This window comes from Prunus dulcis, chromosome 6 (assembly GCF_902201215.1).
Source record: "Prunus dulcis chromosome 6, ALMONDv2, whole genome shotgun sequence".
In the NCBI taxonomy this organism is placed as follows: domain Eukaryota; kingdom Viridiplantae; phylum Streptophyta; class Magnoliopsida; order Rosales; family Rosaceae; genus Prunus; species Prunus dulcis.
The window spans coordinates 25227936-25242234 of NC_047655.1; the positions used below are offsets into that span (position 1 = coordinate 25227936).

The 14299-nt window shown below is 39.4% G+C and overlaps 4 protein-coding genes across 6 annotated transcripts; all 4 read right to left on the reverse strand.

The window, feature by feature from the left end:
* Positions 1–115: 115 nt before the first annotated feature.
* Positions 116–3400, reverse strand: LOC117630716 (probably inactive leucine-rich repeat receptor-like protein kinase IMK2). 2 transcript variants are annotated; one of them, XM_034363451.1, is made up of 3 exons: positions 2094–3400; positions 1062–1949; positions 116–963 (listed from the first exon to the last, which is right to left on the reverse strand). In XM_034363451.1, the coding sequence occupies exons 1-3, from the start codon at positions 3091–3093 to the stop codon at positions 338–340; spliced, it is 2514 nt and encodes an 837-aa protein (XP_034219342.1). In that variant the 5' UTR covers positions 3094–3400; the 3' UTR covers positions 116–337. The 2 variants fall into 2 exon arrangements, with proteins under 2 accessions (XP_034219342.1, XP_034219341.1); XM_034363450.1 differs by having other exon boundaries at positions 1062–3400.
* Positions 3401–5004: 1604 nt separating this feature from the next.
* LOC117632781 (PRA1 family protein B1) lies at positions 5005–6308 on the reverse strand. The gene has a single exon (XM_034366351.1). The coding sequence runs from the start codon at positions 6027–6029 to the stop codon at positions 5358–5360; it is 672 nt and encodes a 223-aa protein (XP_034222242.1). The 5' UTR covers positions 6030–6308; the 3' UTR covers positions 5005–5357.
* Positions 6309–6858: 550 nt separating this feature from the next.
* Positions 6859–8705, reverse strand: LOC117632760 (macrophage migration inhibitory factor homolog). 2 transcript variants are annotated; one of them, XM_034366325.1, is made up of 3 exons: positions 8417–8705; positions 7456–7656; positions 6859–7172 (listed from the first exon to the last, which is right to left on the reverse strand). In XM_034366325.1, exons 1-3 carry the CDS (start codon positions 8525–8527, stop codon positions 7137–7139), a joined length of 348 nt encoding a protein of 115 aa, XP_034222216.1. In that variant the 5' UTR covers positions 8528–8705; the 3' UTR covers positions 6859–7136. The 2 variants fall into 2 exon arrangements, with proteins under 2 accessions (XP_034222216.1, XP_034222217.1); XM_034366326.1 differs by lacking the exon at positions 6859–7172 and adding an exon at positions 7313–7366.
* Positions 8706–9594: 889 nt separating this feature from the next.
* LOC117631785 (macrophage migration inhibitory factor-like) lies at positions 9595–11837 on the reverse strand. The gene is made up of 2 exons (XM_034365085.1): positions 11501–11837; positions 9595–10026 (listed from the first exon to the last, which is right to left on the reverse strand). The coding sequence occupies exons 1-2, from the start codon at positions 11609–11611 to the stop codon at positions 9799–9801; spliced, it is 339 nt and encodes a 112-aa protein (XP_034220976.1). The 5' UTR covers positions 11612–11837; the 3' UTR covers positions 9595–9798.
* Positions 11838–14299: the final 2462 nt, after the last annotated feature.

Genomic DNA, 14299 nt, shown 5'->3' on the forward strand with positions numbered 1-14299 from the left:
TAGAAGAGAGTGATGGGAAAGTAAGTGACACTAATTTGGTTGTCAACACTTTTAAGTGCTGCAATTTCATAACTTTATTGACTTCTGTTTGTTTAACGTTTAACAGAAACACAACTTGGATAAAAAGAATACATTATAATTTATTATCATCCTCAACCAAAAGAATCAAACAATAACCTATATTTACATATACTAATTTATAAAGAATTTTCAATGCCTACTTCTTCCTAAACCTGTGAACAAAGTAATTTTATAACAAAACCCTCCTTTATAATAATAAATAATAAAACCCTGACTCTCATTTGTTGTTGCTGTTGATGATGGAAACAAACCCTTTTTAGTCAGTTGTTGATGGTGGTGGTACTTCTTCTGTGCCTTCTTCAGCAGAGCCAACATTTGCCTCAGGCTGCTGAATCTCCTCTAGCTGATGCAGAACTTGCTGAGCTTCTGGTCGCGCCGCTGGCGATGGATCCACGCAGTGCAGGGATAGTTTCAATGTGTTAAGCAGCACATCACCTATGGTTGGCACATCCCTCATGAGCTCCAAATCGAAAACTTCGTTTGTCCACTCCTCTTTCACAATGGATGCCACCCACTGGGGCAAATCCATGCCGTTCATTGGTTCCCCGGGAGACTTCCCTGTCAGGAGCTCCAATATGATCACCCCAAGGCTGTACACATCAGTCTTTGTTGTGCTCTTCTTGGCCTTTGAGAGCTCTGGTGCATTGTAGCCAAGGGTTCCTGCAGTGGCAATCACATTGGTGTTTGCAGCCGCCGTCATGAGCCGGGAAAGCCCGAAGTCTGCAATGTGACCGTTGGTCTGCTCATCTAGCAGTATGTTGCTGGATGTGAGATTCCCATGTATGATGTTCTCCTGGTTGTGCAGGTGGCAGAGTCCACGCGTCACACCGATCGCTATGTTCATCCTTGTTGGCCAATCAATGATGGTTTCGGGCCCTCGAGCTGCATAAGATGCTACATTAGCATGTTGGCCAACATTTACAGTATATAGTTGTATCAAACAATCAGGAAAACCATGAGCTATAGTTGAATCAACTTACCATGAAGGAAGGATGCAAGACTGCCATTAGGCATGTAATCAAAGACCAGAAGCTTCTCTCCCTTAGGTCCCAAGTAATAGGCCCTCAGAGCTAGGAGATTTGGGTGCCGGATCTTCCCAAGTGCCGCAGCTTCAGTTTCAAACTCCTTTTGACCCTTTGTAGTCTTTTCCCTCAACCTCTTCACTGCAACTTGATTACCTTCCTCTAATGTTGCCTTATATGCAGTCCCATATGTACTCTTTCCCATTATCTCAGCAGTGGCACACAATAGGTCATCAGCTGTAAAAACAAATGGCCCATCAAAGTGAACAAGCTTTCCACCAGCTTCACCGCCATATTCCACTCCGGTGGTAGCAGGAGCTGCCTTGTCAGTGCTCCCAGCAGCAGCCTGCTTGACAGTTTTATCATTCTTTCCCTTTGAAGCAGACCTTTTCCTGACCAAGCAAACAAGCAAAATGCAGCAGAGTAGAAGCAGAACAGCTAGGAGAGCACCTGCTGCTATGAGAATTATATCTTTCGTACTTAGTTTGTGGTGATGCTTTTTCTTCAAAGGCCGTGTTGGTGGAGATGGAAGAATCTGAGGTGGGGGAGAAGGGCAAGGAGTTGAAGTGCTATAGCCACATAGCTGAAGATTCCCCACAAAAGAGCTGGAATTGAACTTTTTGGAGAGGAGGGATGGGACTGGGCCAGAGAGATTGTTGTGAGAAACATTGAAGGAAGTGAGATTGGCTAGGCTGCCAAGTGAAGCAGGAATTTCTCCACTGAATTTATTTTCAGATAAATCAACTTGGTAAATTCCAGAAATATTCCCAATAGATGCTGGAATATGGCCACTGAAATTATTCTTCCTCAGGTTGAGTACTGAGAGGTTCTGCAATCTGTCAAGGCCTTCTGGAATTTCTCCACTGAATTTATTTTCAGATAAATCAACTTGGTAAATTCCAGAAATATTCCCAATAGATGCTGGAATATGGCCACTGAAATTATTCTTCCTCAGGTTGAGTACTGAGAGGTTCTGCAATCTGTCAAGGCCTTCTGGGATGTGGTTATCGAGGCGATTGCCCTCTAGATTCAATGAAACAAGGGAGGAGAGGTTGGAAAAGCTAGAAGGAAAGCTTCCATTGATAGCATTGTTGGATAAGTCTAGCTTTTGGAGCCTAGTGAGCCCCCCTAGTTCATTGGGAATGGTCCCAGTAATCTGGTTATTGTTTACAGAAATCTCTTCAAGAAAACCCAACTTGCTCAGAGAACTTGGAATAGTTCCAGAGATCAGATTATGATCAAGGGTCAGGATCGCAAGTAGGTAGCTTCTATTTCCTGTTCCAGTACCCCAAGTACTTGGAACAGAACCAGAGAGGTTGTTGTGTTGGAGAGCAAGGATGGTGAGAGAAGGTGACTTGGTGAGACTAGGTGGGATAGTACCAGAAAGTGAATTGAAGCTCAAATTGAGCCTGAACAACTTGGTAGAATTTGCAAGACTAGAAGGAATTGTACCAGTAAGTGAATTGTTGCTTAAATCAAGAGTTTGAAGAAGAGGGCAGTTACCAATTGAAGGAGGTATGGAACCCGAAAGCCGGTTATGGAAGAGGTAAACCCCTCTGAGATTGCGAAGGAAGCCAAGAGACCAAGGGACAGGGCCAGCCAAAACGTTGTCGTGGAGGCTGAGCTTTCGAAGTGCTTGCAGCTGCCCAATCTTCTCAGAGATTCTGCCCCCGAGTCTCTTCCATGGAAGCTGGATTGCAATGACCTGTCCCTTGATGCACTTGATTCCTGCCCACCCACCTGAGCAGGCTCCATAGCCGCTGTCATTCCAGCTGCGCAAAACGCCATTGAAATCAATGAGTTCACGCTTAAATGCTCGAAGCGCTTGGTAATCGGATTTGGTGACAACCACACCATCTCCTTGCTGACCCAAAACAGGTTGGTATGTCAGAGCCAGAAGCTGAACAAAGAGCAAGGCATACATGAACATAAACAAATTATTAAAGCCATGCATAATATGAAATGGACAGAACTTATTTTCCATGAACATCAAAGAAATGCGATGTTGAAGAAGATGTTCAAGAAAATAAGTGAATGCAAATGATGAAGGAACTGAAAGCTTTTCTAGTTCAGCTCAAGGTCTTTACAGTTGTAGTGAAGAGAGAGAGAGAGAGAGAGAGAGAATCTTTAGAGGTGATGAACAACGAAATGAAAGCTAAATAAGAGGGGAGAAATAATTGAGGCGGTTTGTGCATGTGAGAATCTGAGTGGGTTGAGACGGGAGAAAATATTGTATTGGAAAAGAGACGAGGTCGGAGACAGAGTCAGGGTGGGATGGGGTCAATGTCCTGAGTTGAAGACTACTTCGTCATCGTTGTTTATCTGTAACGGCTAGTTTTTTTCTCTCTCGTGCATTTTCACCATATAACGGCTGGGTTGAAAAACCGGGTTCTCTTCAGATTCTCCAACGGCTATATTTCATAGGCCACATACCCGGCAATTTTGGCATCCAGTGAATTATCAACTTGGTACCATACCAGGGGTACAGCCAAAATGACTGTAATGACCTCAGTGGATCTGGATGTTGAGAAACTCCTTTTGCAGACGTCCTATACCGATTCATGCTCAATGATGTCCATTAAAGTTTGTCTGGCAATCATTTGTTTCAACTACGAATTTTCCCTTTTGGATGGCATATGCATTTTAACAGCATCGTATTTTTGCTTTCTGGGAGGCTTTAAAAATTACAGTAATTGACATGATAGGACTTCGTAATGATTAACTTCAGACTTCTGGTAATCATCGTACACAAATCGACATAATCATCGTTATAACAGACCTTTGTTTTGTTCTGCCTTAAGCAAATTAAACAGGAGGGATTCAGATTTCGTGCAAAACGTGCAAGATTTATCTAGTGATCACATTCGTAATTTTTTTCAAACATTGTTCTTAACCTGATATACGATCACTGTGATCAGTTGGCACGATCGATATATACGCTAATCATCGAGTGCTATCATCAAAACCAACACAAAAGAGCATTGGCAGGTTGAAAGTACATAAACTGACCAAAGAGAAAAACAAGGCTAGTTCCATCACGATGACAAAGGCACTTTTCTCCCTCTTTTAAGAACAAGGAGGGCACAAGGGAAGAGGATGACAAACCAGATTTCATATTTGCACAAACAGACAACTTAAACAGTTCATCAGCCTCCTTCATCAGGGCCCTGATGTGTGAACTGATCTAAAACTTTTACGCTACTTTTATCAAAATAAATACTGCGACTAACAAAGTACAGAGCAATCACGGGAAATCTACAGGTCTCATAAGCACTCTTGAATATGGGGATTATTCAACATCTACTATATGGCTAACATGAATGGCACCGTACTAGAACTATCCTGAACCTCTAAGCTCGGCGTGATCCATTGAATTTCACATTCTATGTGACTCATTTATCTAACCAGATTCTTTAAAGCATGAAAAAGTTTGACCAAAATGTTCTTGTTGTCTAAAATTTTCACTTGTCATGAACTCGATAGATGCAAAGAAATTGGTGAAGCAACCGAGACAAGAATTCACCACAGGGTGGATGCCCCCATGATAACTAAATCTTAAACATCATCAAGACCAGGTATCAGCAATGGCATCATATATCAATAATGTAATGATCCCAGCTTGTAAAACGAAGTGAAACCTTGAATCAGGCATGTTAGACTATCCCACATTCCAGTGCTAGATTTCAAGTGACATATCAAGTACATAGATCTATTGGCAATCTAAATCCTAACCAAAGCACATCTGAATTGCTAACAATGTAGCTGCTGTTAAAGAATCAGAAATATATAGATTACAGAAAAGTGTCAACATTTCTTCAAGTATTTTGATTTGAACAAAAGACATTGCAGAAGAAACTAGAATACATGCATTCATCCAAATGAACTAAGAGGCATACAGATCTGAAACTCATATTCATAGAGATAAATTATATAATGCAGATCTGCAGAGAGTAAAACAAAAAGAATCCTTTATATCAATGACCTGTGGCAGTTACAATTTGTACTCGACAAGATCCACCAAAGAACCATGAAAAAACATGAATTTTCTATCTAAATTAGAACGAAGATACACAGATCCATACAAATTGCGCACAACAAAACCCACCCTAAATATGTTTGTAGGACAAAAACGTCAACTTTATTATTACTTTTCCATTTTTGTTGTCTGAGAACAAACTATAATATGAATTTAACTACTTATACCATCATCATCTTGAGCGCGATCCAACGACAATGGGGAGGAGATAGATAAGATCAACCGCGAGCGGCGATAACGGCCGGGGCTGTGGCGGCAGCGACATTGGAGGCAGCGCCGTTGAGGAAGGAGAGGAAGCCAGTGGAGGCTGTAGGCTCTTGCTCGTCCAAGAAGAGGTCCTCGGGAACCCTAAAGGCGCCGTGAGCGAAGACGACGGCAGCGCCGACGAGTAGAGCCGAGATGAGTAGGGATCCGACGGAGGTGAGGAAGACGACGAAGATGGAGAAGGCGATGAGGCCCCAGAGGGTCTGGGTGTCGGAGAAGGTGCGGCCGAAGATGACGAGGGGCTGATCGGAGGGCCGGAAGAGATAGAGGAAGAGCCAGCCGGCGAGGAGGCCGAGGAGGACGAGGAGAGAGAAGGGGTGGGTGAAGAGGGAGACGGCGACGATGAGAGCGATGGTGGCCAGGTAGTTGACGCGGAAGTAGGAGTAGTTCTTGCGGACGCGGCCGGTGGCTTCGGAGAGCGACTCGGGCTTGGCGAAGGCGGAGCGGTCGAAAAGCTCGGTCCAGGGGCGGCGCTGGGAGAGGCCGTTGCGGAGATTTTCCGATATGTGGGTGAGGAAGGCGCGGAAGGCTGGGGTTGCGATCGGGGCCTGGGATTGGACGGAGCCGGCGGTGGTTGTGGACGTGGTTGAGACCGGAAGGATCGGAGGTGGGGTTGGGTTCGACATTGCGGGTCGGTGGATCTGATCTGATCTCGGATCTGATGTTGTGAATTTTGGTTTTGAGGGATTTTGGGGGATTTAGGTTTATAAGGGAAGGAGGGAAGGGGGTGTGGGCTAAGAAAAGGAAGGTCGATGGAAATAGGAGGGGAAGTAAATTAGGAGAGGGAAGTTTTACGGTTCTTCTTGCTTCGTCTTTACGCGTTCGCCGTCAAAAGCCGGGTGAAATGATATCACCCGGGAATTTTCAATTTCCACTCTCTTTACTGGAGGATTTTGTATTTGTATTATATATCTCCAGTCTACATGGACGGCCTAAAATAAAACAAGCAAAACTTAGTGGATCCACTTCATACTATTTATTTTGCCTTAATTTTATGACTTCTGTTTAAATTATCAATTTACGTTTAGTTTTAATTTGCCTAAAATGGGTTCAACCCAAATTTCAACTTCTTTTTTAAAAAAATCTTTTTCTTTCAATAAAGTGCATCACGTAAAAATTTTGTCTTACACCATTAGATTTACCGGAAATCTAGTCGGACGAGCTCTCCAGTTTGGAGAAAGTCCAATAAAACAGCACATGCACTGAGTAAGGCAAAGGAAAGAACACAGCCCTAAGGCAGAGATCAATGGAGAGAGTTTCCGAAAGCCTAAAAGAATACGGACTAGATCAAGAAGTGATTGGTGATAATGGGGCTCTCATGGATTGCAATCATTATGGAGGCAAGAAACTATGGCTACTCTGCACTGAAAGAGTGCACTTTCAAATATCTAGTTAGGAAGGCAAGCCAAATTTAAGATAGACAACAGACCCGAACAGATGCATACACCGAAGAAATGAACCTTAAACAAGGATTGCCAACTATGGGTACCATAACATCATTGATCATTACCCAGGGAACACGATTCCCGAATGCGAATGTAAGCATACAAAGCCTTCAAAAGTTCCATTAGGTTCCACTAAACAAAAGCACACATACAGAAAATGCCAATATCCTTTCTAGTATTATCAAAGTACTGTGGTACCAAATCATCACTAGATATAAAGCTGTCTCTGAATAGAGAGCATAAAGTTGAGGAGAAATTTAAGATACTGCTCCGATGGTAACACGCGCTTTAGAAGGTGGACCCATTCCATCCAAAGTTGGAACCCTGCAGAATAACAAAACACCAGAATCATCTAAAGTGGCAACAAGTAGAATAAATTGCAAATCAACATGAATGTGATTCTTGAGAAAGACTAACAGGAGCTATGCTTAAGGCTTTAGACAGTAAAGACTTATTTACATGATCTAGTTCTGGTGTAAAGCATGCAAACACTGTGCATATTCTTGACTTTGATGGGCCTAAACAAACAGGAAGAATGCAATGAGAAGAAGCGCGTGCACGACATGACACTTTTCTATGGAAAACTTGAAAAGGTGGGATGGCTTGCCTTGGTGTCATAGAACTTGAGGAAAAATCGTGACTTGGGCACAGACAACTTAGTCTCAAGAATTGCGGCAATTGCAGCACTCAACTTCTTGTTCACATCAGGGTTAAGGCCACCAATGGAGACCAACTCACCATAGGCAGCTGGCTGCTCAGTCCCACCAAAAGCTATGGGTACTGATCCCTTCAGCACAATCATCACATACTGCATATTGACAATCACAATTTACATAAGAAGATCTCAAACACGACGAAACAAAAGAGGAAAATAGTTAAAAAGGGAATTAAGCAAACAAGTAATGGAGCAACACATCACATACAAAAGCATCGAAACATCACTATAAACCTAAAACAGTAAAATTCCCATCCAATATCAGTGGAAAACTAAAACATCCTCTCAACCAATTCCGAAACAGAATTTCGGGCACATCGGGTGAGTTGTTGGAAACTCGGATGCTATCGTTAAAAGACATGCATATAACTCTATGATTGCCCTCTTCCACGAATACTCAAGAACCCCAAGTCCACCAGTTTGGTTAGAGAACCCTTTTTCTATGGCAAGCAAAGCGAACTACAGAGGAGGTACATTGCATTGCTTTCCCTAAAATATTAAGTTACTAAAGCAAACCTCAATCTCTAACATCTACCAATCACTAATATTTCTCATTTGTTGGTGTTCAAGTTATGCATCGTAGAATCAAAAAAATTACTGAAAAGTCAACCTAATCAAAATTACTAAACCAAAAGTCAAAATTAGCAAGACTTATAAACCTACTTTTGTTGAAGCTAAAATAGCAAATATTGATCATCAAGCAAAAATAAACAAAACTAAATTCGAAAAGGAACATGCATCTACCTAAAATTTAGAGTTCAAAACAAAAATTCTAAAATCTGGGTAAATAATGCGCGCGCGCGCGCGAGAGAGAGAGAGAGAGAGAGAGAGAGAGAGAGAGAGAGAACCGTACGGCCTCGGGCTTGCTGATGATCTTGGCGACGGTGGAGGTGGCTTCGGAGAGGATAGAGGAGGTGTCTACTCCTTCCAGGCTGACGTTAGCTGAGATGTTGAGGCACGGCATCGTTTTCGTCTCTGAAACTCTCTCACACTCGACTGCTTCTGCAAATGCTCTGGTAGTAAAAAAAACCCTCACCCTCGCTCTGGTCTTGTCCCCTTCTATTTTATGGGAGAGATATAATCTCAGTATGATACACACATTTTAACTTCCCAAAATGCCCCTTTTGCCATCAGCACACTTGAAAGATGGGTTTGGCCCATTGTTCTCATTCTTTGAGCCCGTATTTGATTCGATCAAAATAAGTGATTTGGATCCGTTCTCCCTCTATGGACCAACTCGTATTTTGTTTCAGAAAACTTCCTGTTTGAACTTGGGCCTAATTTTGGGCCGAGGTCAATTTTGACAATTTATATACTCTCCCATAAAGTAAAGAGAATTCAATCTCCCATCAGGTCGAAAGGCCTAATTCGATGAAATGAAAAAATGACACACAAAATAATATAGATTTTATTGTTCATAGTGTCATATGTTCCTAACATATTTTGAGTACAATTTATCTTTTATCATATACAATTTGACATGTTATTTTATTAATCGACGCATAATGTTAAAGAATTATATATATAATAATAGGAGAACAATCTCCCCTATATAAAAAATGTACTTTTTATTAAAAGCCACATCACTTTTATATCTAACGTAATGTTTTTGATTGACAATCTTTTAACATAAGGTTTCAAACCGTGTGACAACATAGCTCTATAAATGCTGCTGCTACAACCAAAAGAATGGTCACCTATATCCCTTCTGAATGCAAAATATAGAAAAAGAACTTGGAACAGAGAGAGACAAAGTGGCTGGATTTCCTTGACTGATTAAGTTTCCTTCATCAAAAAGGGCAGAAAAGAAACCATTTTTTCTTTTGGGGCTGATATTTTCTCTACCAAAAGGACAATACAACAACAATAATACTAGCGACAATGGTGTGGCATCGTGTATGCTTTTTATTGGCCTGACCTGAGTGACATGTTCTGTTTAAGATCAATTTGAGTCGGTCAATTTTCCCACAATGATATTGATAGATTAGAACAAAAGAAACAAAGACATGGTACCAAATTCTACAAATCATATCAGAGAAAAACCATTGGTCACTTTCATTTGGTGGGTTTTGTCCTGCTACAATTAGAAACACTGCACAAAACAATGCATCTTTAGCCTCCTTTATTTCTTTGGCCAACAAATGCGGAAGATAATGAACCTAAACCTCAACCTTTCTTTCAGACCGAAAGAAAAAAAAAACCTCAACCTTTCTTTTATCTTTTTTGAATTCCATATCAGAGCTTAGACCCTGTTGCAGTACTTATATCAACAACTTTAAGAAAAAATCTGGTCTTTGGGATTGAAAGCCTGGCCTCCATGATTGTGCCAAGGGTGGCAATCAGCTGCCTCTTCACTGGTTTGTTAATTCCACCCATTGCTACTAGCTCACCATATGCTGCTGGCTCACTGGTGCTCCTGCCAAATGATATGGGCACCGATCCCTTAAGCAACACCATCACATACTGCACCAAAAGCAAAGTGTGTGTTCAAGGATTAAACATACGATTAAATTGGATAATTAAAGAAAACTTTGATTGGAAGTAATTCTGAAAGGGTAAAACTCGCTTTCTGATAAATAATGTTCGGCAAAAAAATTTATATGTTCTTCTGAAATCACACTTCCAATTTTTTGACATTCTTCTAAGGGAATTGCTTCTATACAAATATTTTATAAACAAAAGTGCTTCTTACAAAATTATTTCCAAATAAAACCTTAGTGTGTCAAGGGTCGAATTATGCTGAAATGGGTTGATGCAGACACCAACCAACCACAAGGCACTCATATTATTGTGTGGGAAAATTCTCAAAAGCCGGAAACAAAGTGGTGGGGCTCCAACCAGAGGACAGACAGCTACTCCAATACTTAAATATCATCAAGTGGTTCCTATATATCTTGTTTATCCTAAGAAGAGCTCAGCAGCTGACTTCTGATTTTTAAACTCAAGACCAAAATTATATACAATGGTCATGGCTTTTCGAGGATTGGAGAAAAGCCACTCTGGGGCTGCCCTCCCCAGTCAAATGGGACTAGTCTCACAGCTCAGTGCATGTTAGGTTAAACTGGGCTAATCACAGCTTGCCAAGCATTTTTCTTCTCCAAAACCTTAAGTCGTTGCGAAACGCCAAAAACCAAAGAATTGTAGATGTAATGGGATTAGAGGTGTGAACTCAAAATCTCCTACGAACTAAAGACTAGTATAATTTCAACAAATTATTAGAGAATGAGTCAATGTATATCAAAACAACACATCACGTATCATATCAGTAAAACCCCATTAGGCACTAGCCCTTGACAAAAACCAGCATAAACAAACTACAATATGCAGCCCTGTTGTGGTTTGACTACCAGACCAACTCCCCTTGCTCCTCCTTGAGGTTTGCACAGATTGCCCCCATCTGCGCTGACTTTGTAACATGGGGGGCTTTTTGTTTTGGGGGGGAGTCCAAGAAATTCCAATCTTACAAGGTTGAGAGACCTTGATGCTCATTGATTTACAGAAGCCAATTCTTTTCAATCTGCTACTCTATTCATACAGAATCTGGGCAGACACTAGCTAAAAGCAATTGATATGATTTTAGGTACTAGAAAGAGAAAAAGGGAACCCAAAATCAAATCTCCCTTGTGAATTACAAAAAAAAGAAGCAGAACAAGTGATTTCCCAGTATCTAATTGCTACAGAAGAACAGCCTCTAATCTTTACTCGGATCAACTAAAAGTTAGCTAGTGGGTCTAGAGTCTCTAGACTCTATAATTTACTTGTAAAATATTGGTTTTGGCCAGTTGACATTACCTCATTTGGGAGATAAGAATATAGCATTAATCATGATTAACGGATTACAAAATACCAAGTACCATGCATGAAATTGAATTAAGAAACTCAACTTTGTGTGTGTTTCTGAGTGATTGACATGAATGAGGAAGAGAAAGAAACTTACGTCTTCAGGCTTTCCAGTGATGGAAGAGATGGCTTTGGTGGCTTCAGAAAAGATGGAATCAGTGTCAAATCCATCTAGGTTCACGTTGGTGGAGATGTAAAGGCAAGGCATCTTCTGATCTTCCTTCTTTTGAGTTTTTTAGATTTTGAGTTTGAACTTGGACAGAGAGACTTGTGGGTGGAAGGAAATACGTGAGAGAGAGAGAGAGAGAGAGAGAGAGAGAGACCAAACACCTTCTCTCCCTCCTCAATCTTCCTCTAATATATAGACACACTTGCAAACTTGGAAACTTCAAACAAATACCAAGTATACCGAATTAAACGTTTTAAATGTTTTGCACTCAAATTAGATACTTGTCCTTCTTGCCAATATATATGAGTAGACTGATAATAAATAGATGCGATGCATATTATAAGAACTGAGGAATCAAAGTAATATCTTCTTAATCTTATTTAGTGCTAATTAATTACACTTTTCTTTTATGAACAAAAGTTTAGAGGGAAGGGAAGGGAGTACACATTTTTTGTCAACTAGTGAAATTGCTTTATAAATTTTGAGGAAAAAAAGTGATTTTTAAATAAAAAGAATTATTTTATTTTTTTGGTCGAAAGTGAATTTCATTAAAAACCCACAAAAGGGCATAAAAATACACCAAAAAATGAGACCCAGCCAACTGAACTCAACAACAAAGCGAAAGCGAATAAAAGAATAACATACAATGTACAATCTGAAAGCGAATATGCAACCAAGAGAGAGACTCATTGGTTTTTATTACAACGAAAGAAGTTAATTAGGTCTAAAATATCGATGATATCAGAAATATCGGTAGTCCAAAAATATGGAAATATCGGGATATTATCGATATCGATAAAAATTGAATAAAAACCACGGAAATTGTAAGAAAAACTTGGAAATTTTTATTGAAACTTTGGAGAATGTTTATTTAGTCAATTATCTATGAGTTTATCACAAAAAATTAGAAGGAAATGCATTGCATGATGGATTTAACTAATTTAAGTTGATTATACAGTAAGCGGGCAAACACTATGAGTGTAACAAATATGTAATAATTAATGAAAAAAGATTAAATACACCGTAATCATTTATATATAATGATTTACTATAATATTTTACACTTTATACATTGCATGGTAAGATACATGAGTGACTTAGTACCACATAGAGTTCCTGCGAGGTTCAAATTTTTCACTATCTTTATCATCTCTAGAGTAAGTGTATTGTGAAGATTAGTCATCAAATGATAAATCCCCAAAATAGTTTTGCATGTAATTGTTAACAAACCACACATATAAATATAAATATTTTAGCATACTATCACAAAAACATAAGTGATATGGTGTTTAAGGTGTTGGAGGAGTAAAATAGGAGGGGTTCATATCCCCTTTGTGCTTTTTTCTCCCCTTTTTTCCCTTTTTTTTTTAAAAAAAACTTTTTTTCCTTCACATCGATATTTTCGATATTTTAGCGATATTACACCGATATTTTGACAAAATATTGCTGAAATGTGAGCGAAATTATCGACATCGATATTTTCCGATATTATCGTCGATATTGTCGATATTTATACGATATGTACATGGATATGTTCCGAAATATCCGTAATTCAAAAAAACCGAAATATCCTCGATATTATCGATATTTTAGACCATGATTGTAAGTTGTAACTCATATTCCCAATGCCACTCACTCTCGTGACTCGTAGACTTGATATTTACCTCAATTTGCTTTGTCATTTTTTAATATTTAGTGTGGATTGAATAGTGGCCGGATTTTATTGTCTCTGCCATTCACATGATGCAATCTTCTTCTTCTTTTCTTTAATCAGTTTTATAGTAGTTCTGCCCATGTTATCGTTAAAGAATTTTAATTTTCTCCCTTAAAAAAACCCTTTAAGTCTCCATTAAACCAGAGATGGATTTGACAGTGGACTGATTAAGGAGCATGACTAGGAGAATTTTAATCCAAATTTCTCTCTTTGTTTTAGGGTACGTGGTCTTTAAGCACGAATTAGTAACGGAAATGACCCGACAAATTCATGCATTGAAGATTGAATGATTTAGAGGTTTCTAAATTCTGTTCAAGACACAAATATGAACAACGTCCACAAATGCACGTCGTTAAGATTTAATGAATTGAATTCAACCCAGATGGTGCTCAATCCATCTTCTTGTTTGTTTCATGTTTTCCATATGGGTAATTGATTGGTTATATTATTGTATCAACGTTCTTTTCTTTTCATTCTGATACGCCTTTAGAAAGATTTATATATTTAGAGTGCTGCCAAATGAACTCTAAAATTAATTGAGTACACCCTACTATCAAACTATTTATTGAAATACTAATTTACTCTAATATAAAATGACCAAAAAGAATATATCGAATTACTAATTCACTAGTTTTTGCATGCGAGATCAACAAGGTTTGCAAGTTCGATAAATCACACAATGTCTCCGGCAATATTTCCACAGTAGCTTCTGTAATTAAAGATTTGATGCAAACTCAAAATTTGAAAAGAGGACACGAATTCATGTAAAAAAAGAAAGTAGGTTTAGGATTGGTATTAGTGTGTACTAGGGGTATTTTGGTAGTTAAATAGGGTGTACTTAGATAATTTTATATTTTGATTTAAATAACAGGGTGTACTTAGATCGTAAGGTTCGTTTAACAACTTTATAAAAGTGAGTCTAAATTAACTTAAATTTAAACATGAATGTAACACGAGATTCACTGTCCTAAATAATTGGCCGAAGTCAAGTCAAGTCCGCCGCTATGAAGAAA